At 36.2% G+C, this 25,279-nt stretch overlaps 1 protein-coding gene across 1 annotated transcript in view; it reads left to right on the forward strand.

Moving 5' to 3' along the window:
• Positions 1-25,279, forward strand: part of csmd3b (CUB and Sushi multiple domains 3b) — a 356,525-nt gene that overhangs the window by 59,508 nt on the left and 271,738 nt on the right. The window contains exon 2 of the mRNA XM_055053697.1: positions 19,767-19,989. Coding sequence (XP_054909672.1) covers positions 19,767-19,989 — 223 coding nt within the window. The remainder of the gene's footprint in view (positions 1-19,766; positions 19,990-25,279) is intronic.

The raw sequence follows: 25,279 nt of genomic DNA on the forward strand, positions 1-25,279 counted from the left end.
AGTCATTCAGCTCCTTTCTGGGGCTGCAGGAGGGTTAATAATAAAATCATAATTTGAAGCTGATTGTATTTACTGAGGTTATCTTACTTTGATGTAAAAATGTAACCTAACACATTTAGATATGAAATCAACAAAATAAACAAAAATTTGTGTTCACAGTGTATTCTGGGTGTTTAAACCAGGCGAGCTCAGGGCGATATGTGTGTGAGAGCAGCCACTGTACAAGAGGACTCAGCCATAGGAAATACCAACAAATGTTCATATTTTATATCAACCAATTGGAGAGCAGCTGCAAAAAGACATTCTGGAGTACTTCAAAAAATACCAAACTGCATCACTCCTAACTGATTCCTACAAACATAAAAGAATGACCTTCTTCAGTAAGATTGCAAGTTTTGTTTGACAGCTTCATGCTTCTGGATTCGAAAACAGCGTGTCACATGGAATATTAAAGATGGTTTCATTGTTGAAACTTCCTATGCACAAACAAGTCTGAAAGTGGGTAGAAATCGCTTTGAATTTGCTTCATTGTGCACAAAAGCATGGGCATGAAATTTTAAAGATGTGGTGCACCAAAAACCATGAAAGTTTAATCCTAAATGATCTGCCTCGTCATGGATACAAAGTACCTTTTTAGTGAGAACAAGTAAAATGGTGAATGCATCAGAAGCTGCGACTCGCCGCCCTTTATTTGTCATTAAGTACTGTTTTCAACTATTAATGCAACTTTCACTGACTTTTCAACATCTTTAAAGACTTCTTTGAAATACATTTTCAGTAATGCTATCAGAACTGAAGTGTTAGAGGAAGTCCAACAATATCTCCAGCCAGATTATTTCTTGAGTCACTTAACACTTGGAAAGCAGATAAGGTTTAATCACAAATTTTGCAGTTTTTACAGTTTGATGATTTTTCAAAGCAACACCGGGCTCTGTGGTTCTTACTATAATACGATGAGTACCGATGGGTTGATGCACAGATTTACTTTAGAATCAGTCTTCAATTTCTAATTGAAATTAATTAGTGTGCTTGAGTTAATATTTCAACTACTTGGCATTATCGAGTAATAGTTTGACCTTTTTCACTAAATTTCACATTTCCTAAAGATGGATCATTATTATTTTTTCCCTTTATAATTTTAAAGTAACTTGACAAACCACAGGAAATAATCAACCTTTGAACAATCCTGGCAGCATAGTGGCATAGGGAATAGAGTTATAGAATAGCAGCAGAAGTGCAGGCCTGTATATTTTAAATGTAGTATTTCTACATTTTTTTCTACCTTAACATGTTAAGAACCAAACCGTCTACCTTTTGCTAAGGTTACAAAACAGTGTGGGAAAAATGTGAAAAATGTACAAAGAGGTGAAAGATTAGAGCAGGAGCAGACAATGCATTGTGGGGGAAAGGAGAATGAGAATAATGGTAGATATTGGACTAATTGGAAAGCAAGAAACTTATTCTGCCAGTTTGGATTAAACCGTTATGACAGTGAAAGCAAGAGTGGATAAAGAGACAACCCTATGAATGTACCTGTGCATGTTTATATTGTTTGCCCCCCGGATCCCAAGCAAAAACGAAGTCCAAATGTCACCTGCGTAACTATAGTGACTATATCGCTCACTGTCATTCGTTAGACTGATGAACATAGGTTGGAAAAATCCTGTACAACCTAGGTGGCAAAAAGGCAGTTTAAGCTTATAAATCTTCAAGTTTGGCTAAAAGAAAGCATTCTCCAAAGAAGAGAAAGATGAGATTTACCCACAGTGGCGTCAAAAATTCACTGCTACTTGTGGCAAACAGTGGCATGAATTGTTTTGCACAATGAGCTTTTTGTTTTGGGGCGTTTACGGTTTTGCATGGGTTTCATTTCGGTTGTTTTTTTTATCCTTTCTAAAATAAAATCATTATTTGAAAAATGCATGTTTTGTTTACTCAGGCTGTTTGTCTCACCTTAAGTTTTTTTTTTTTAAATAAAAAAATAACAAGCAACAAATAAAAGATACTTGTAAGGGGCCATGTGTGTTTTCACCACATTGTACATTGACGTTCATAACGAAGCATGCAGCATTCTTTTTCTTTCCCCTTTGAGTCATTTGTCTTGAGAATGCAGTTGTGCTGAGTTGCATTATGGGACAGAAAATGCAAGTTTTAAATTTGATGACAGAAATGCAGAGCATCTTATGATCCCACAGAGTAAAGCATTGTATTAACTTTTAAGGAGTTTCCTACTTCCAATGGCTGATCTAGGTCATTTTCTGTTCCTACCAACACCAATCTCAGGTTGACCTTTGATATAGTTACTGTTGTTTCCCTGAATCCATCTGTATTCCCTAAACTGGTTTGACATAAAACATAATTTCCCTTCTGCGATCAATAGTGCCACAGATTTTGCTGATGTTGTAATGAACCCAAGGCCAAGGTTCCTAAGGTAACTAAATTTGATCCAGGCTGGCAAATTGTTCGTGTTTTGTCACTGCCCTCTGCTCATTAGCCACATCGCCATCATAACTCAAGGCCTGCTGTTGACAGGGCCCATATTTGGGAATTAATCATTCCTTCGAAACAATCAATTTTTTAGTCTAGACTGCTTGTGATTAATTGGCATTGGATTTACTTACATTACCCTTTATATGCTTTACTCAGTTAAACATGAGACCTAATTTTGTTGGGTGAAACCAGCTTAATTCTTACTAATAGAGCCAATATTTTTGTTTAGTAAAAAATGGTGTACAGTTTGTACACTTGCAGCCAATTCAGATCAGACTTGAAACTACAAACAAAAAAAAAACAAACAATAAACTTGTTAAAGCTTAGATCTTTATTTGTGACAAGACTTTGCACAAAACATCGCATGAAAATAGTTTGATAGTTTAGCTTTATTTTTATACTTAGAGTTTTTATACTTAAAGATACTGAGAAAGGCGAGATTTAATTATAGAAATGTCGAAAACTATGAGTTGCATTTTCTTCAAACTGTTGTTTTTATCTTTTTTCTGAATTAAAACTGGATTGAGCATATGTGTATATGTATTCAGAGGAACACAATCCTGCCAGATCTTTCACAGGTTTAAAATCTTGATTCTCTTTGCTCCCTTTTTCTCTTGGGGTTTAGCTTTGCTTGCCAGGTTTGAGCAAAAGAACCAAATCTTAGAGTGAAGAAAATTAAATACATTCTGCAAAGCCTCTGTGTGTCCTAATTACAGTCTTCAATTTGCCAAGAACGATTTCTCAAAGGCAGACCCAAATATCAAAGGATATTGAAAGTCTCAGCCTCGAGTGGCACCTCTAACTAGAAAACTGTGTGAATTACAAATTGAAAAATTGTTTTCATGTAAATAGGAAAGAATGATCCATGTGGAGCTGGGGTATTTACCTTAATTATTTAACTTCAATTTACCTGTGTCTTTTAAAGTGTCCCAAAACACTAAAGACTAAATGCTTTTTAGCATAAATGACATGAAATCCAAGAGCAGTGTAGTATGTTTGCTTCTATTAAGCTTCAAATAGAGTGTGCAGAAAATCCTGAGAATGTTTAGTTAAAAACTATACATGGAAACATTAATCTATTTTATTGTACAAAGTGAAAATCTAATAATGGGCCAATTCTTAACATCGTGACGTGGATTTGCGTGAGATGATGTGATATCCACCTGGCTTCCCCCCTCACCTTTATCTATTTTTCTATCAATTTGGGATTCCAAAATTATTTCCCGTCAGAATTTAGTTTGACCTAAATCTGTGAAAAGTATGAATAATGTTGGCTTTAAATGTACAGAAATTCTTTTGTCTTTAGTTTTTCATGTGTTTTTCCAGGCTTTTGAGGAATCTGAAAATGTGAGCCTGACTCATGGCCATGTGTACCTGAGCTTATGCAAAAAACAGTTCTGTTAGTCAGCTGGATTATAGAGGAGGTGTAAGATTTCCCTTTGATCCCAGCTCTGCCTTTGCTTGGTCCTGTCACTTTGTGTGTCCTCGGTGGGTGGTATTATGGCATTTTTATCACATACACCCATGTGTGAGAATATTTAAGGGTTCCCACAAAAAAGCAGATCAGATGAAGCAGGTCTGTTTCAGTGCTTCCACAATGCAGGAAACTTTTTATTTTTATGTTTATATAAATTTATCAGTTGCACTTGCACATTACACGCCTGAACAGCTGAAGTTTAATTTGAATGTTTCTATCCAAAGTGCGATAGGGCCACTGGTGATTTTGCTGCCATATGGGAAGAAGTCACAGCTGAAAGCCCTACGGATAGGAACTGAACGGCTTATATACGATTCGTCCCAATGGAAAGCATCTTCCTGCCTCTTCAGATGTGTTTAATGGCACCTGCTAGGTGAGATTGTGTGAAGCCCAGTGGATTTGATGGACGGTGCTGCTGTAAAAGTGTGTTTGCTCAGCAAGTTTAAGATGACGGCACATTCCTGTGGGTGCCGTGGTAGTGTTCACCGATGCTTTTCCATATGTGCTTCCAGAATAATTGCTTTAGCACTTCCACTAAACATTGGATTTCTGTTCAATCTGCTGTCTTATCTTTCACCTAAAATGGCACTCTTTGCTGGATTTATATTACTATTTGTTACAATGCGTATGATTCATCGATAGATTACTTTTAGGAGAGCGTTGAAGGATTTCTCTGTCTTCCAGGAAGCCCTTAAAGAGGGTCAAAGTGTTCCTCCTTTGCTCTTCTTTCCAATGTATGACTAAAAAAAGTCGGGGTTTAAAAAGGATGGCCTTTCTGAGCATGACAGCATTAGACTTTAATATCCAACTAAATGATTCTGAGGGAGCACTTACTGGGAATGGGAGTACAAATATCACTTTAGAAGATCTATGAAAATATCTTCAGATTTTTTTGAATGTGTCTTTTGTGTAAAGTGTGCACTGTTTTAAAAATGTTCACTCCATGGAGGAAAAAATGAAATTCTTGTCATATATCATAAGATCTGTACAATTGTCATGAATTTTAGAATGCCTCTGGCACCATAAAAGCCATCTGCTTACTTTCAGTGCTTAAAATTTCTGGGAAAGGGAGTGCTGCTGAGATTAAATAAAGAAATGACTGACCTCTGCTCTTGGACTCAGTAGGATGCTACTGCCAGTAACTAAGATGTATATAATTCACAGAAAGTAGGACAGGGATTTCTACATTTGCTCTGCTCCACCATTAATCATTGTGTACGGTGGGGGGAAACGATAAACACAACGCTGATTTCAGGATTGTTTATCTCTCCCTAAGTTTTAATTCTTACTTGCATTTGCCTTTTGTGTCACACATTGTCAAACAGCAAAAGTTAATACAAACAATAATCTAAACAGAGCGTTACTAGTTCTATAATTATTACAATTTTTACAATCATTAGATTGCTATACTTATCTGGGTCTTTCCGTTAGTGTTTCCAGGTCTGTGGGTGTGCAAATAATAGCTGGATTATACTTTAAGCTAAAGAGTTTTTGGGTTTTAGTGACCAAAAAAAAGTCAGTATTTCTTACAGATTAAAATTACTTATAATTGTCTTGTGAATCTGTTTGAAAAGTGGTGTTTAGGTTTTATCAATAACCCTAACCCTTCAGCTAGAATGAGATTCTGGGAAAAGACCTCAAAGTATTTTAATGCTCTGACCTAGATGAAAGGTTTCTCTGCTGTACTGTTCCCTTTTAGTTCTGTTAGGGGATTTGGGGAACTACACGCAAAACTAACAGTACATGTTCATCTGTTACAAGAGAGAACCATTAGAATTATAAACCAGTGAAAATGATGAACCTGAAGAGTTAATTAATCTACTATTTAGGAATTTAAATCTTTTTTTTAATTAGAATTTTTAAAAACTACCCAACTAATATACAAATCATCACACTATTAGTGTTCTCGTATTCAGGAAAGCCGGTGAGACCTTAAGAATAATTTAAAAAAGTTTAATTAGTCAAAACTAACAGACATAAAATAATGAATGTTTTCTTCATGTATATTAATTCACTGGTATTTAAGTTGTATTTGACACAACCAGAGAGTAAGAAGAACAAGCCATGACTTTCAGTCTGTACCTTTTCAGTCAACTATGCTAAACTTTGCTGCACTACAGTGTTCCCTTGATATGCCAAGAGGCTTTATTCTGAGGAAATAACAGGTAAGCTTTTATTCTTAACAAAGACACATTTCAAAGCACCTGTGCCCCACTTTTTCATCCTTATTGCTACCTCATAAAGGAAGGAGGTTCTGAAAGCTCAGTTTTTAGAATGACATTCCCTCAGTTTCAGAAGAAGGACTAACTAAATATTCATGGGAAGAAGTCCTGCTGTGATCAATGATGCACTCTTGCTGTTGAGATTTGGCTTGCTGAATCCAAATGTTGTTGAAGTTTGGATTTCCTTTTTTGGCTTCTTGTCAGGCATTATAAATCTTTTGTAGTTTAGCTAATGTATTCCTTGGCTTTTTTTGTTATTTGTATGATTACTACGTTATATTAATTTGGAATCATGTGCTATACAAATACCTTGTTGCAGAGTCATCTGAAGAAAAGAGTGTGAAGGGAAGGTTTGGTTTTATAAGGCAATCCAAAAACAAATTTACTGCTATTTCTTTCTGGTACTAAGAAACTCTGGGTTAGTCTGATGCTTGGCCAATTCATATCTTCATTTTATGTTAGTTGACATTTTATAGCTTTTTATTTCATTGAAGATTTAACCGTTTTTTTTTTTCTATTACTATGTATCTAATCCTCATTTAAAGTATTCCATTCCTGTGATATTTGAGTGATTCTTGCCTCTATTAAAGCCAGAATAACTAAATGACATCCTGTTGATGGGTTTTATATATTGAAACAAGAAAGCTATAAATAGATTTTAAAAACCATTGCCAGTATGATTGTGAAACATCTCAGTTGTGGGCACAAATTGATGTATGGTTGGTACAAAATGTTCAATAGCAGAGTGACAGTGGAGTGAAACTGCCAACAACCGTCTCAAAATTAATATTTTTGTCAAATATTAAATTAGGTTATGACTAAGCTCGAAGGTGATGTCGTATGGATTTTTAAAGCCTAGAAAGTCAAAATACACAGAAAAATTAGGTGCAAAAACATGCCTCAAATTTCTGTGTGCTTAGATAAAGACAAATACTTTAGTAAGCAACCTTGTAAACCTCATTTACCGATTTTCAACAGGTCTGGTCTTAACTGGTTCTCCCAAAGTCTGTTCCACCCAGATTTGTCTCCATTAGCAGATCTTCTTCACCATTTTTCACAGTCAGTTCAGGGGTAGTACAAGCCGTGCCCAGCCATCTATTGACAGCAGACTGCATTTGTTGATTGACCCATGATTTACGTCGCTGCATGAGCAAAAGCTGGACCTTGCAAACTCCAACATTATTTCAACAACTGCAGTGGAGCAGCGGATGAAGCGTCTGCAATTACAGAGATACTTGGTGCAGGAGAGTAATTATAATCACATTAAGTCAAATTTTGGAGCAGAATGACCATAATTTTATCCCCAGTTCTTCTGAAGAATGAACGGACAATGAAGAAGCGAGAAACGGCATAGCTGTGATCAAAGTTCGGTCAGAGTTGCCCTTTTCTTCTATCCATTGTGAAACACAAGAAATGGATAACACAATATAGACTTTTACATGCAGCAAATATATCAGTGAACATTAGTTTTAAGTTTGGGCTGCCAATGAATTTCTATACGACAAATTAAATATCTGGGTTTATTTGAGTCAGCCATTATAACACCCATATTAGAATGATGGGCAACAACATTTTAGGTTTTAATCATAACTACTTCAGACTTTTGGCTGACATCAGCTGAAAGAAATTTTCTGAATGACCAAATAATGGTGTGTAATAAGTTTCAAAATAGACTAAAGATTTAACAGATACTAACACTGATTTCAGGATGGTTACAAACAGTATTTAAGTGTAAACATTAAACAACAAAAGATGTCTGTATAGCATTTCTTGTTTTTTGGACACATGGGGTTCATGCAGAGCCGAAACTGCATTGACCCCGAAGTGCAAACCACATCAACAAATCACTAAACACAACTACAAATCAAAACAGAACATATTCAAAAACACAACATTGACCAAGCATGACTACAAATAAGGAAAGCAAATATTGACTACAAATTAAGAAATTACAAGGCTATTGACTAAGCACAATTATAAATGAGCACAACCCAACAATATTCATAAAATTGAAAAGGTAGGTCCCAGTGGGAAACCTAAGACATCGCTGATTGGATGATTCCACCTTTGGCTTTAGAACAAGAAGTTTTGTTGAAAATATGAATGTAACTATTGATGCAAATGTAGCTACCAAAAGCACTACTTAACTGTTTCTTAACATAATTGAGAAACAGAATTTCATGGCTGTTAGTCAATCCTGCTTCTCATTCATGCACAGTAGGTGGCAGTATGGACCTTGAAGTTGTTTTCAATCCAACATTATAGAAAAGATGAAGAATAAGAAGAATGTATCTCCTGCTATACAAGAATGTGTTGAGTCTGACCATGCTGCAAAGCTCAGCTTCGTTCTTTTTCTCAGTTTGGCCAACACTGTGACTATCTGCCTGCCTTCTTAAATAAAGACAGGACAAATACCAGAATAATTTCCGGTCAAAAGTGTTGTTGTTCAACAGTTTCCTTCCTCTTCCATTTTGTGCTTTTTCATTTTGTAACTGTGCTTCATGTTATGTTTTCTTAACTTGTGTTTGTGCTTATGGCATTGTTTTTTTTTATTATTTTGTAGTTCTGTTTTGTGATTTGTTGAAATGGTTGACACTTCAGGGCCACCGTAGGAAACTCTGAGAAAAATATCTACAGTATGGCGAGAGAAATACTTTCACTGCTTTGTGTGTAATTCTTTCATGAAACCCATTTTCACAGCTGGCCCACTTTTTAGTGATTTTTCACATGCTTCAAGCACTGTAGGAACCTGCATCATAAATTCATAATATGATATGCTACACTTGCAAATGATGTGGAATGCGATGAACAACAAAAAACTTTCATTATTTGTTCAAATGCACAAAGAATGCCACAAATTATTAACAATGCTGCATAAGAAACAGTGACGGAAGCGAAACCGCTGTGGCATGAAAACAAAAACAGATCCTAATGAGAGGGAGCAACTCAGACTATCTACATAATATATAATGCCCGCATTGTTCCACAACTCAAAATGTTGCAATTTAACAAAGGGTAAAACACTGGCAAGATTTATGATTCCACTGCTTACTAACTTATCCTGGCCCATTAGGCAAGGACCAATCTGAGAGTCTCTCAGTTAACCTTGAGCAAAAATACAGCGGTTTCACAGTATTTTAGTTTTTGCTAATTACAATAAAAAGAAAAGCAACCATTTTCTCTACAGCTGATAGTAAATATTTCAACGTATTACAGTACAATTCCATAGCTGAAGTGTAATATATGAGAAGAAGGCTACAGTGTCTTGGAGAAAGTTGGGCCTGGGATTCCTTCATTTTGCATCAATGTCATGTGGTAAATAAATAATGCAGCATGGATTGAAGTTGATACTGCTTAGCCTTAGCCATCAGTGGTGCTTTCATACCGCAGCTTCCCAGATCATGTGTGAGCACAAACTGTTGCAGGACTTACAGGGTGCAACAATGGCTTAAAGACTGAGTCATCTTTGCAGCCATATCATGAACTTATGTTGAAAAAGAGGCTTAGAAGTAGAAGCACAAAAAATGGGTTGGAGGACAAAGAGTGGTGGATAAGAGGAAGTGAACTTACCTGTGGGAATCTATTTAAAAAAAAGTGTCAAGTTCTGATTAAAAAAAAAAAAATGTCCTAAAAGGTTACGCAAACCTGGACAAGAATGGTGATGGGTGAATGTATATCCTGTAAGGAAGATATGAAACTGAGAGCTTCTCTTTGCATTTGTATGTGTTGGACATCATTAGTCAGATTGGCAATGATGACACTCAGCAGAGACAAATCAATACTAACTAGACAGCAGCTGCCTCCCCATTTCTCCCGGAGTAATTAATTCTTAATGCTCTTTCATGACTGCCAATCAGGCAGGGTTTCACATATATGCTTTTTTGTATGTGTGGGTCTGAGTTGTGGATGAAGGAGGTCTAAAATGAACCAATGATGAGCTGATGGATGTTGTTAACAGTAAATGTTTGAGAAATAATGCCTGCTACTCACTTCACCAACTTCCTTTTTTCATCTCTTCCAGGCATGATTATTTTGAAATTCAATTGTCAGAATTTTTTTACTTCCTCTCTACCTCATTTATTAGAAACCCTCACACCAGATTGCATTTTCCAAAGAAGTCTTCTGCTTACTAATATTTGCTTGTTTTTAGTGACCCACTTTCCTAGAAAGCAGCTTTTTTTAGAGTTACTAGTGAAAATGAACATTTGCTAATTCGTCTCATGCCTTAACCTCTTACTGTCGAGCCCTACACCTCTTCCCCTGCTTTTTCAATGTTTATATCATTTTTTTACCCTCCAATAAATCCACCGATTAAAGTTTGCAGATATCAATCTGTGTATGGTGCTTGGCAATTAACTTGAAGGAAAAATTGTCTTTACAATCTGTTAGTCTAAGTAGGTTTATTACTACCAGGAAATGCATCCTCTGCTCCGTTGTTGGAAGCCCAGATTTATAGGTCTTGAATGCTTACCTGGTTCTATTCCATTTTACGTTTTCTTCAGAGGAATCTGTTTAGGCAAACAAGAACCCTCATCACATGATTATATATCATTCTCATATATGGCAGTCTACTAAAGGAACTAAAGGAACAGAGGGTTTTCTTTTCCTTTTGAGAGGCTAATCATATTTAAAATATAAATGCAGTAATGTAGTACATTAAGCACATTGTACATTAAGGTAGAACAGCATCAAGCTTGGGATAACAGTGAAGTGAGATGGTGTGGTATTATTTATAGCACTTACCAAGAGAGGTATCTTGGAGGGGATGAAAGCCCTTCAGAATTTTACATGGGCTAAGTAAATCTATGTTTCTACATCTCTTAATAAGAAATGCTAATGGATTTCATTTAATTCAAGCTTGGTTCAAGAGATACAATGATTGCTTTTCTTTTATTGAAAAAATACACAATTGAATTCCTTCTGGAATTCTAAAAACAATTTTAACCATTTATTTCACTGTTAAACTGTGAAAGAGTCCCTGCAGATTGTGACTTAATAATCAGGAGGTTTTTGAAACGGATGGTTTTCCAAACTCCAACAAAACATTTACATATTGCTCAGAAACATCTGGATGTTTTTAGCAATTGGAATGTCTCTGGAAGGAGTAGAGACTCGAATATAAGTACAATAGTAAGTGATAAGGGGCCTTTAACTTTCTTTTAACATCAGAGTCATGTGATAAAAATGCAAAAATTAATACTGCAATATGTTAGAAGAAAAATGTAGTATAAATAATTTAAAAACATATTTTATTTGATGAACATCTGTTCATCAAATAAGATAATTATGAATTTTGTTTTTGAAATACAGCCAGAGCTCCACAAGGACCTAAGAAAAGCTTTTGAAATTAATCATTTCTATCAGTGGAATTATTTTTTTAATCTAATGTACACATCTCTTTTGGTTTTTGCTTATAGTCTATTAGAGAAGCGCAAAATATGTCTCATTTGAATTTGTTTATTAAATAATTAATTGGTATTTACACTTGGAAACATTTTTGTTAGATAAATGTCTCCTAAACCAAAAGAGGGTAAGCAGAGTATTCAGAAATAGAGGATTTTAAATGTACAGTAATGAAATTCCTAAACAAAGGTCTAGTAATTTTAAAGTAAATTATTAACACTGATGTGCAAGGACAAAAAAATGTCTCATGTTTTCTTTTTATTTTCTTTTTTTGTACTTTTTTTTAAAAAACTGGAACAGCAAAGCAAGTCAGAGTTGATGGGGGATTGATAGTGAAGACTTGAGACATGGATTGAGGTTATCTATTCAGCATAAAACATCAAACAGGCAGAGTTAAAATCAAATGATTTATATTGCCTCATGTTTACTTGTTAGAATTACATAGTCCAATTTCAGACTTAAATGCAATGCAAATGTGTGGCAAGATCAAAATACAGACATTTTGCAAAACAGAAGTTGGGAAACGTATAGCTTCTAGATTGACCTGGCTAGTACCAAAATACTTTTCTCTAGAATTGCTGTTTGAACACCAGTGAATGATGCACATTTTTAGATTTGTAATAGCAAGCAGTGTCAGTGTGAAAGAGGGAGTGAAACATTTTACAAAAACACACAAAAAAAGTATGAGGCCCCACTTCATTTCACCAGGCCCAGAAACTAAATCGCTGTTTTTTGGCTTTGTTGGACATTTTCAGCACATAAAAGTGACTTTATGAGTTGCATGAGACTTCTTTGGAAAGACATCTTTGTACAGTAGACCATTTAAACAGTGACTGTATGTACTCAGAGCTTTCAAAGTGAAATTAGATTTTTATTTCCATGTGCGTGTGAATTTAACATAATTCTTGTATATTGTTCCCAATGCAAGGTACATTGGTGTAGCTTCCGTTAATGTTTTTAGCCAAGTCAGGCATGTGTTTCTACCCCATGTATCTTATTTTTCTCTGTGACTCCCTGAAAACAACAAGACTCCCCTCTGTTCTTCCCTCTGAATCAGTCCCATTTGTTTACTGTTTTTCAAAAACCTCTGTCTTTGTCTTTTCCTTTCATGTGTGTCCCCATGTCTCACTCTTTGTTCTCATTCTCTGGCTCCTTATCTCTATCCCATCACTGCCCCACCCACCACTGACTGACAGTGTTATAAATTGATTTTCAGCCCGGTGTGTTCTCTCTGTTTCTCTCTAGGCATTTCCCTTATTTAGCCTCAACCACTCCAGGGTATAGTCTAGACCGCGGGCCAACTGTCAGTCATTGGCAGCGTGGAGCAGTCTAATTCTTGGCTGACAAGTACTCCTGACAGCAGGAACCAATGGGACGTTTCAAACATGCTTACTCTCTCTTGCTGTCTCTCTCCATTGGATCTTTGCCTTTGCTATCTCTCTTTCTTTGCTCTCCTTCTTTTCCTCCACCACTCTAGTCTTAATTCTTTATTTTCGACTATCTCTGCCGATTATCCCCTTCTTTTGTTGTTATTTGATTGTATCCACTATCTAATATGCATATACAACTCAAAAAAAATTATCCAACACTGCATAATTATTCCCCATGAACGCTGCATATTTCAAATTGCAGCCTGACTACTGTTTGATCTGAACGCTGACTGGATTATTTCCCTCTCTGCAATGATTTGAATGGTGAATTTGCTCCATAGGGGACCGCCATTTTTTATTTATTAATGAGAGTCGGTGAGATGGAGTACTCATTTAAGCAAATCTCGTAATGCTGAGATGAAAACGGAAAGAGAGAGAGGGGGAATGAAAATAAAAGAAAGCAAATTAAAGAGAGAAATAACTCATCCTAAAGCATTTTTCTCTAATATGAAATTATAATTCTATAGGAAAAACTCATGTTACCATGCTGATGATATTCTTAAGGCTAAACAGGACATGTACAGTTACTCACACATCCACCTATTGCAGACATTGCCAGTCGCCCAACCAGGAAATAGGGAAGCCCAGCAACCTTGAGTGTAACTCTGGTCCCATTCCGGTGAAGAATAGGGTAATTTAACTGTTTATTCTTCCACAAGTCAGCACCATGTGAAAATGACTACATGGATCAAAGCAATCTTGTCACTTAAATGATATGTCGGGGGACTCTGTGAGTCCATCTTTTAAAAATTGACGCTTGTAGTTCACATCAGAATTCAGAGGGAGGAGTGTGAAAGGCATTTTTATAGCTAGATTCAAATTATTTAAAATATCATTTTTGAGGATTTGTAATTAATATGTCAAACAGCAGCCATGAGACAGATTCTGTCTGAGGCTCGATTGGTAAATATATGCATCAAAGTTCTAGCTATCACTAGAAACTGTCAATTTGTTCGAATACGTTTCTGTTTTTTGGTGTCTGGAAAACAAACCATTTCAAAAACCTCCTGATTACTAGGTCACTATTATGTCATAAAAAATGTTACATGGACTTACCCTGACTTTGTCAAGGAAACATAATAGGTCTCCATTAAAATGATTTGTGACATGATCCTTTGAACAGCTGCAGGCTAACACACAAACATGGTTACTCTGACCAACAACTACCCGAGCCATTGATGCTTCCTTGTTCTTTATGTCTTGTTCTGTCCCTGCTGTCTTGACTATAACAGTTGAAATTGAAGCTCTTTTTAATAGACATTTTCTAATCTTTTATTGTTAAATTTGTGTGAGTTTGTGTGAGTTGTAGCCCAAGTTTCCTTTTCTTAACTGCCAGGAGGGACTCTCAGTGTTGTATTGCACCTGCTTCAATTATTGACTTTTTTTGTGTTCAGAGAACAGAGGTCGCCTTCCAGGTTTTCAGAGGTTTTCTGATACCTTAGTTGCAAACGATGTTTGTTTAAGCTACTTATTCCTCTGTATCATCTCAGACCAGTTTGGACACACTCCTCTGACATCAACAAGCATTTTTTTTTTCTAAAACACTTCTGCTCCTAAAACATTGTCTCTATTTTTTTGTTTTTTATTATTCTCTGTGAGCCCAAGAAATGGAGCAAGAAAAGTTTCAGTATATCACTGAGCCAGAAAGGCTCAGACTAACTCCACTGGCACCAACATGTGATTTGCTGATTTAATGTTTGTACCAACAAAGCTCTGAAATGTAAGTCCAGCTTTAAGAGGCTTAAACTAAATCATTTTTGAAAACCAACATTAAGAAATTCTTCATCATTAAGATATGCACATCTGTTAGTCTATTTTCTGTCTTCTTACTTCCCACTTAATTTATTTCATCAGTTTTTTTTTATTTATTTATTTTTTTTTATTCCAAACCCATTTGTTAAAAAGCACTTAACCAGGTAGTTTTGGTCAATGCACATTGAAAATTTTGACTGTTATTAAGAAACAGCAAGAGTGTAAGGCATATGTGGGCCATCGTACATTCTTTATATGCAGAAATCAAACGTTTAGAAATTTGTCAATTTTTCCTAATGGTTCTCATCTGTGATTGGCAGGTCAAATACTGGAAGAAAAAAAAAATTAAAATAGAATTTCACTTATCAAGAAAAGCTGTTGAATCCTTCGAAAATTGACAAATGCCATTCAAGCATATAAATACTAACTTGAAGGTCAAAGGTACTGGATCAATGTTTTCTTTTTTTAACATTAGTAGTTGCATGACCGAGAGCAGCAATTTTAAGATCTGTGAAGAAAATCCCTGGTGTTAACAGAGCTCTGTACTTTTTGATGCCGGAAAACCAAGTTAGACTCATTATGGCCTAATGGTGACTGGCACATTCATTGGCAATTCACAGCAGCTAGTGCACCTTTGACTTGTGTTTTTGGACTGTGAGACGAGGTCCATACGTCTCCAGAGAAAGTCGTGTTACACATTGAACTTCTCGCGTACTATTCAAATCACAACTTATGCCAATTTATAAAAGCACAATGTATGTCTCATTTGTGAGCTATTTATATGAAAAATAGCTGGTTGGTCTTTAAAAGGGCATGTGCCAGTGTAAGCCCCTTGTTAATCTTCCTTGGTGTAATAGTGAAGACATCCAATATGCAATATTACTTTGAGGAAAGAGATCAAGCTTATATGTATTGCAGACCAGAGTTCATTAAATCCACTCAATTCACGCAGCAGATTTTCTTCTTTGTCTCTAAGCTTCTTTTATCCAGGGAGGGTTTTGCTGAGCACGCATGCTCTTTTCCAGCTAAATCCTGTTCCTCATTAGCACCAGTGCATGTATTCACACCTGGGATCTGCCCCAGTCCGAGCACAAATCTTTTTCTGTTTGCAAATTAGTGTCTTTGTTAAAGTCTTCAGAGGTGAAAGACCTTGCTTCAAATGTATTCCCACCCAAAATTCATTGTACAATTACAAACACAAACCTTATTAATCCCCGTATGACGTTATCTGTCTTGTTTGTGAAGAAGAGACAGCAATGCTCCCAAAACTTAAAGATTCAAATATTGACCCACTAGCATTCAAGAAGAATGGAAGGAAACATTCCTCTCTGACCAGAAATGGTCCATTCAAATTACAGTCTCATCTCAAAGATGCAGGGCTTCATGATGTATGATGACATGTATCATGATGTGTCACCACATGTTTTAATTTTATCAAACACTTATACAGTAATAGAATCATAAAGTAACACATTGTTCTGCAAATGAAGAAACTTTAAAAATGTTCAGGGTTTTTTATTATTATTTACAAATACTGTGTTTACTTCGATTTACATCAATTAAATCTGGTGAAACCAATTGCCATTGGAAAATAGAAAATGTCCACCCACTTGATAAGCACATAGTTCACATTAATTCACATAGATTAAAATCTCTATTCTTATCTGCTTTGATTTGTGTGTGTTTGGGTGGAAGAGGAAGAGGGCGGAGGGAATTAGGGTCAAAACAAATGATGGAATGAGTAATAGGTTTTAAGGGCCAGCATATTTAATAATCTCTGTGACTAATCCGTGAATATGTGAGCATGTCCCTCGTAATCTGCCTGTATGTCAATGTTTGTCTATCCATTGGTGGGTACCTGTGTGGAACTCTGTGTGTGAATAAGTGTGTTCATGTGCATGTTTTTTTTTTTTTTTGTGCTTTTTGAGGATGTGTGTTTGTAGAAGGGCTGTCTGTTTCAGTCTGGTAGTCAGCATAATTACAAGTCACCTCTTCTCCTTTTTTCAATCTTTTCAGATCCTTCCCTTCCCTCAGTTTTTATCCAACTGACCCTTTCAGAAAAGTGTTTGAGTTTTCCCTTACTCAAACACTTTCACCTCCATCCCTGTGAGTGATGAACCTCGAATCAATCTTTCATTCTTGCACAATGATGAACAGGGAGAAACCCATTTTTTCTCCTCCTTTTGAAGAGTTCAATATAATATTTTCTTTGGAATCTATAGAGAATTGGGCCACTTTCTGAGCATTGGAAGCATTGCATAATGTTACCAATGTGAATAATTGAGCAGGCCCATACAAACCAAATGTTTAAAACAATCTTGTCCACTTTTTAAACTTTGTAAAGGTTTATGTTTGGCAATCTCCAGAGGACTACATGAAAGCACAATACCCCATTTAACAGGAATAGAATATAAGACTTCCTGGAAGACTCAGTTGGTGTGATGATGGCTTAGCTCAAGACAATTCTGCAAGGAAAATAAGCTAAAAGTTACAAAAACTTGAGATGGGGGATGTTTTAGGTTGTTTTACCTTCCAGAGGATAAACAACCTAAAGCAACCAGAGATGTAAAGGAATGACCTTTTTCAAATGGCCCAGGTGACGTCTGGACAAACATTTCACGGATGCTCTCCATTTATTGTGAGCCGAGGCTTTTATGCAAAGAAAATCAACAACTGTTTCCATAATTGAGCAGATAGGTTATTGTAGAAAGGATTGACTTGAAATGATTGCATAATAACGTCAATATCAATCTTGGGTTTGCAAAGAATTTAGAAAACCATGCATGCTTTCCATTTCACAATTCACAATTCTGCTATATTGCATCACCTTCAGGTAAATTCCAAACAAAATAGAAATTTGTGGTTGTAATATAACAAATGTGGACAAATTTAAGGGGTATACAGAATTTTGAAAGACTCCTTTTAAAAATGAGCGGGCAGCATGGCTAAAAGCAAGGTTGTTGTTTTTTAAAGGTTTGCTTACCAAAAAAGTGTATCTTTTGTCTTTATAACTTATATTTAATTATTTGTAAATAAATCAGTCTTTAATTGCTGCACAGGCAGCCATTGCTTGTTTCTATGATTATCCTGAAATTGTTTACTTGGACAAGTTAGACAAAGATGTACACACATGCATGCATACACGTATATATTATGTATATTAACATGGAGGTTTTTGGTTTGGTTTCCCTCTTGGATAATTGGTTTGAAAAGCATCCAGAGCGATCGCCCTGCTGTCCCTGTGGCCCCAGCTGCCAGGGTAAATAATGAGCCTCATAAACATGAAAGGCAAGGGGATGATCATCCTGATTTGAGCTTTGCACTCAGAGGAGATCAATTAGGGCTTAGAAATTCAAGGGCTTAGAGCATGCACTAAGAGCAATTATCAATTAAACACAACCATTTAAAGGTGGAATGGCACCTAAAGATCCTGTAGCAGCACTGCAAATAATATTCCAAAATATTTTTTTTTGTTCAGTTTCTGGTGAAACTTGTGATTTTGAGCTAAATTTGATTGTGTCATACAACTACACCTACTGAATTCTTATGTTGTAGAAACAAAGAGCAAAGTATTTAGCGCTTCGTAGCTGTGTATTGTGGTGTCCTTGAACAGGAATATACACTAAATCCCTTCTAGCTCCACAGATCCCCCTTCTCGAAGCTTACTGCTTGCTGTGTGACTCTGCATTGCTGTGTAGGAACTGAAGAGTTTATTCATCAGGAATCGATACAGTGTTGTAAAAAACACTCTGGACAGTCTTCCCAGGTGGTTTTCTTCTTGCACCTGTGCCATGGTTGATACATTAAAGGTCATTCATATAGAAGTGAAACCAGAAACCTAATTTTGATTTCTTGGGAGACTTCTGGATGCAAATAAATATGATTTTAAGAATCAGATTTTCTTGGAGGGCAGCGATTGTGGCGTGTGAGGTGAGGTGTTAAAATAACCTCTGCAGAATATCTCCATGCAGCAAAAGTATATTTGAAATAATAGTTTCTTTTATTTTTTGAGATAAGGGTGGAGTATCGTATTTGACACCAATCTACAGTTTCATTTACATTTTTATGTTCTCCTGCTGCATGTTTTCACGTCAATAGGATACTCGGTTAGCAATAACAAAGGAACAGTCAGGTTCATATTTCTTAGAGGCGAACAGGGCGAGACTTTGCTTGGGTTAGTTATTGATTTCACTTTTAAAGAAAGCTGGAAAAGCTCAGTGGCTCAGTGGTGACAAGCTTTCAGCCGGCTCTAGGAATGGGGTTTTAGAATCCTATGCTCAATGAGAATACCAGCTTGTGTTGGAGATGCACTAAAACAAATCCTAGCCCTGGAACGATTTTGTTGCAGGCAGCATCTCTACTTTAAACTCTAAACTTTAAGAAGCTAAGGGAAATTTGTGACTTGGGTAAAGCTTTTCTAAATGTACTCCATTAATGTTTCATACAGAAGTATAACATTGACCCACTTAGTGCTATTTATGCTTTGACTTTCTACTTTATCAATGTCCCTATATATTAAAAATGTGTAAGATGTGCAGTTGTGGGCATTCAGGTAATCCATCAGTGCTTGTTACTTTTACATTACATGTACATTGGAATCACTATTGGAAGTAGTTGGCAATGATCCATTTTTATGGAAGTGCAGCAGCAATAGATCTACTTATCAAGAACTTTTCCATCTCCTCTCTCTTAGAGAAAAAAACAAGTAAATCTAAAACTAAATCTTATTCAAATGGGGACATACAGAAGGAGTGTCACGGTCAATCAGTAAACACATTTAACACCCAATAAATTTGCTAGCAGTGCTAAGACAGAAGAGATTGCAGAACTTCAGCCATTGGTATTTCCTTGTGTCAGACTCAATACAAGTCAAAAGAGCAGGCTCAAAAGACACCACAGTTGTGTGTTGCCCTTAAGTCTGTGAACACGTAAGCTTGATATAATTAGTTATGAGGATTAAACCAAATATGTGCTGTCTCTTTTTATTCACAGGCTTCATCTACACCTGTGGGGGTACACTGAAAGGACGAAATGGCAGTATAGAATCACCTGGTTTCCCCTATGGATACCCCAATGGAGCAAACTGCACCTGGGTTATTGTTGGGGAAGAAGGAAGTAGAATCCAGCTCATCTTCTTGTCATTTGCCATAGAAGAAGAATATGACTTCCTGTCCTTGTATGATGGACACCCCCACCCTGCTAACTTCAGAACAAGGTAGGAAACATGCTCTCAGTTTTAGTTAATTAATATCTGAACGATTCCTTTGCATGATATGTTTTTGGTGTATTACCTTAATTATGGGAAATAACAATATTATGGAAATAGCTGAATGTGCACTTTTTATTTCACAAGCTCTAACATCATCTAAGCAGTTCCAGAATTACACCAACAGAATCGTTTAAAACCTGGTTATGCTGTGAGATAATCCAAATTCTTCTGTTAAACAGTTTTGTTTTTTTAATCACAAAACATCATGTATTGAAAGGTGCATTAGTCAGAAAATATGCAATTTTTGATTAAAAATTTAAAAGTTGTAAAGTTTTCAAAGGTACATATGTTGCTTACAGCTAAATGGTCATTAAGAGCAAACAGAGAGAAAAAGAAAAATCAAATTTCTGCCTGTTTGTTTTTCCTAGTCAAAGCCATTAGAGGAAATTAAATGACCCACAACAGGTTGCGGCCCTTTTGTGGCACACGTTTCCCTTGGCTCAATCAGTGCCACTGTGGGTCGCCCTTAATTATGGAATCATTTTATTGAGTTCCTTTTGTGAGAAACACAATATCCAGAATTAAAATCATTCATGATACATCATAATCCTCACCTCCCCTCATGATTTTATCTGCCAACCAATAGTTCAAAAGCCTTTGTGCTTGACTTTATTAATTTAACTCTGGAATTGAAATATTAAGTGAATAATTAAGCTATAAATTTAGGTTTTATTTATAAATGGATTTTCCCTGCGAGAAAGTGGTCATTGCTATTAGATTTTCAATTGTTTGTCACATGAGCTGATGACTGCTTGTCTATGTCTTACCAAGCAGTGTCATGTGTTTAAAACACACTTCTACATTGTCCCAGCGGTAATTAAATTGTACTAAATTTGGATGTTTGCTATAGGGCCAAACAACAAACGTATGCTGTCAAAACATGGCACAACTTTATTCTAATTTACTGTTTTGTTTGATCTTTAGGAAAAAAAAAATCTTCTCCGATGTGCTCAGAAGTCATTAAACATGTAAGCTAGAGAAACGAGCAACCAACTGAGATTTAGCCTCTTAATTCCATTTAGGATTATGTGGATGTGAAATTCCACGTGGAACTAAATCCTGGAATCAAGTGTATCCAGCCTTAAATAGGCTCAACACAAGACATGCTTCCCCTTGTTCTTTTTCATCAAGAAACCTGCTTCCGTTACACGTATCTGATTTTTGCATTTGGCCGCAACATGCTCTAGCTCACAGGTGTCAAACTCCAATCCTGGAGGGCGACTGACCTGAAACTTTTAGATGTACCTCTGCTGCAACACACCTTAATAGAATAATTAAGTCATTAGCAAGGCTCTAGAGAACTTATTTACACAAGGAAAAGGCAATTAAGCCATTTCATTCCAGTATTTTGTACCTGTGGCATATCTAAAAACTGCAGGACAGTGGCCCTTGAAGACTGGAGTTTGACATCCTGTTCTAGCTGATGTTGGAAAAACAAACAAACAAAAACATGAACTGGTTGAAAATAACAAATCTATTCTGACATGTAAAAAATAAGTACTACTCTTACCATAGTAATTTCTTTTTACTACGCTGTACTTCTGTCACATGGATTTTCATAATATTTGCTACATTGCTACTGCTTTCAGCCTTTGTCACAATTTGAAAATCAATAAAATTACATTCCCCTTCTCCATTCTCCATCATGATGGACTGGAGTCCAGACCATTAGTCACAGAGCAAATGGCTCCACACTCCACACACTGGTTCCCAGTATGTTTAAGAGTTTATTCCTTGAAAATGTATCCCTCTGTGGTTTTTATTACGCTGAAACTGCAAATAAATGCAAATAAAAGCATTGTCTAAAATTAGTGCCATGGTTAATGCTTCATATTTGCAGTCCCCTATAACCAGAGTTTAAGATTAACAGAAAAACTTTAAGCTTCAAATCAGTTAATAATCAGTTAGTACTTCAATCAGAATAAACTCATACCTGCACTATAACTGATCAATATATGTATAGAGGCAAAACCTCGAAAGCAAATTGAATTACTTTGTGCTTGACTGGTGATACAAATAAAATGGTGTGTTGTCTTAAAATGTCTGAGGCCTTGAATAGAAGGTGTTGCTACACACATCACTTTACCAAAGTGATGTGTGTAAAGTGATGTGTGTAGCAACACTTTAAAGAAAACAGTAAGTCCACAGCTGTGTTGGTCAATTAAATAGTTAATTTCTCACCAACAGCTGTTTTTACTGTTTCACAGTCAAGTTTGTCCATCAAAACAAACTAGATCCAAAAACAGGTTCTATAGTAACAGTTTTTTATAATTTTGTTGTCAACCAACACCTGTTTCCACATGGGAATTCCTCTTTCACAATTCTAGATAAGAACATGCCATATCTGAGACATAACCCATCTCTCATTGCTTTTTAACTGGATGCAAACTTTAATAAAATAGAGGATAATTACATATTTTAAAGAACCCGTGGCTAGCTATAACATAATATAATGTAATCATGCATTTATTGCATCTCAGCTAACCAGTACCAGCTTCCTTTCACATTCTTTGCTCAGACTTGATTATATTTTAGAAAATGTTAAATCAGGAACAGGCAAAGGGTGCAATTCACTTCTCACTATTATGTCTATAGATATAAAGGGAGTCATCCGGACGCTTGGTCTGTTGCTGAATAGCAATTTTCTCATCATGTGGAATGAACTGTGCTTGTTTGGTTCAACAGGCATCATTTTCAATCAACCAGCTTCACTAATCATCCTTGGACAATCATGTGGCTTTTAGGCCTCACATACCCCTGCAGAGTTGATGTAAAAAATGAAGAGTTGAATATACTACAAAGGAGTGAGAGTGGGATTTTGGTGCTTTTCATCTGATTACTGTTTTAACATCAAAGAGAACAGAAGTGAAGTGAGAAGGTTTAAGTTGTCCTCTGTATTCCTATTGGTTTATTAGGATTTTCTGTTCACCCAGAATAGCATGGGATGATCTTAGGATTGTGTTCACACGTGTTGTTGTGTGTGTATGTTCTTGTCAGTAAGGAAGATTTATGGCCCACATCGACACAATCGCCCCACTAGTTAAGCCAAATTACCTCTGCTGTCTCATTTTCTCTTGCTTTCTCTTTTTCACCATTTTCTGTCTCCCTCTTCCTTTTCTTCACATGTGCATAGACACACACGCACGCACACACACACCCAACCACACTCAAAGGTAAACATGAACACGGCCACAGGGCTGGATGATAATTTAAAGGTCAGAACCATTAACAGGAAAATTGTAATTATCAGGACTGAGATTAACATGGATAACACATATTCACATGATTGTCCAGGCCCACAAAATATTCAAGCACAACTCACACAAACTGTTCTCTCTCTGAGAGACCTCTGTCCAGGTTCCAATCCATACTCCCCATACCACTGTGAAATTTTCACCTTATTGCCAAATTAGCCTTTTAACAAGACAAAAGCTTTTTATTTTTTATTTGCATGTCTCCCCCGGACACACCCTTTTTTGTATTTTCAAAGGTAATTCATGGCTGCATTAAGAGCAGAAATTGGAATTTGATTAATTATTGTTAAACTTAAGCCAAAAAATATTTTTCAGGTCACATTTGTTTTGCATCACGTCTTAAATAAGGCAAAATAATTAATCAGAATAAATGATCTATCATCCTTTCTGAGACGACTCAACAAGCAATTTACAATGGTACATAAGTGTTGATGGTAGCACAGCCCTTAAATATAATGGAGGAGAGTCCAAGTTAAATTAGGAAGAAAGCAGGACATTGTGCGATATCAGGCAGAATTGAGAGTTAGTTATGCTATTAATGGAAGTGGCCCAAACTTCCAACCTCGGTAAATGTGTTACTGGGTCAAGAAATATAAAAAGACCTCAATAACAAAGGTAAGAAGGTACAGAGATGAAATACTTTAAATTGGAGCTACAAAGAAAAACAAATGCTTTGCAAGTTGAAAGGCAGTTGATCTAAAATCCCAAAATGATAGACTGAAGTAAATCAAGACACGGCTGGGGTTGCTGTCAAACTGTGAGAGATCAAGGGTGAAGAAGCAGGATGAAGAGAGGCTATGTAAACAAAGATGCACTATAAATGGAAGGAGAGAAGAAAGGATGGCACATAGTCAGGGGGATGATAAGACAGAGGTGGCAATAATTAGGACAGAGCAGACAGGGTGGGTCAACCCAAAGATTGCACACAAGGGAAAGTCAATTTTTGGCACACTACAAGAAATTACCTAAATGACAAAACAGTGTAGAAAAACTTTAGATTCTAATTTCCTTCTGTTGCCACTGAAATCATCTCAACTAAAAACCATAAACATAACAATTAATCCTTAATTTGAACCATTTAAGAAGCCACAGCTAAATGAGATACCCCGTCAGCATTCTAATGGGTTATACATTTGAATGATTTCCTTGACCGGTAGTCAAGAAGTGTGGTCAGCTGCATTTTCACATTCAGCCTGGCTGGTTTAGAAAGCTATATTTTTGCTTAATAACCTAAAGTTTTATTTGAAAACTGGACTTTTAATTTCCAAAGTGATCTTTGACTCATGTTAAAATGCATAAAACAGATTATGTAAGAAGAAAATACAGTTTTTCACAAGTGTAGCTGGGTTGCAGTTAAATTATTGAAAAAAAGAGCGAGAGTTCTGCCGAGTGAGGAACAAAGGAAACTCGTTGCCTGAGTCACCTGAATAGAGGATAATAAGAATAATCTGTGGGATCTGGACAGTGGATTCATACATATCTATAATCTCTTCATTAGCAGCAGCTTCATAGAATTTATTAGTTCTTATTTCATAACTCACATTAAATTTTCAGCTTTTGATTGTGCTCAGCAAAGGCTTTTGAAGAGAGAATATTTTGCAATTGGATGAGATTTGATTTAAAATATGACAGGGCTGAGTGTTCTTTGTTCTCAAGCCTTTAGTGCCTTTGCTCTCAGTTCTAACAAGGTTATTTGCAAACCTTAAGAAAAGCAGCAACAATCAGAATAGAAGGCAGGACTGTAGCAAGTATTGAATTTCACCCCGACATAGTAATCTTGCTCTTTTCACTATCATGCATGTCTTAATGCACTTCTCAAAATGTACTTTCTGCTCTGCTAGAGTTAATGGCTAATTTCTGTGATGGACCCTGCTTCATTGGAAAAACGGCCCACCAAGAAAATATGTGAGAGAAGGGGAATACTCAAAAGTAATGATAGTTATTTTGTTTTCAACTCGGTGAGTCTAGATTGGATAGAGAAG

Source organism: Poeciliopsis prolifica, unplaced genomic scaffold (assembly GCF_027474105.1).
Source record: "Poeciliopsis prolifica strain line A6 unplaced genomic scaffold, Auburn_PproV2 SCAFFOLD038, whole genome shotgun sequence".
Lineage (NCBI taxonomy): Eukaryota > Metazoa > Chordata > Actinopteri > Cyprinodontiformes > Poeciliidae > Poeciliopsis > Poeciliopsis prolifica.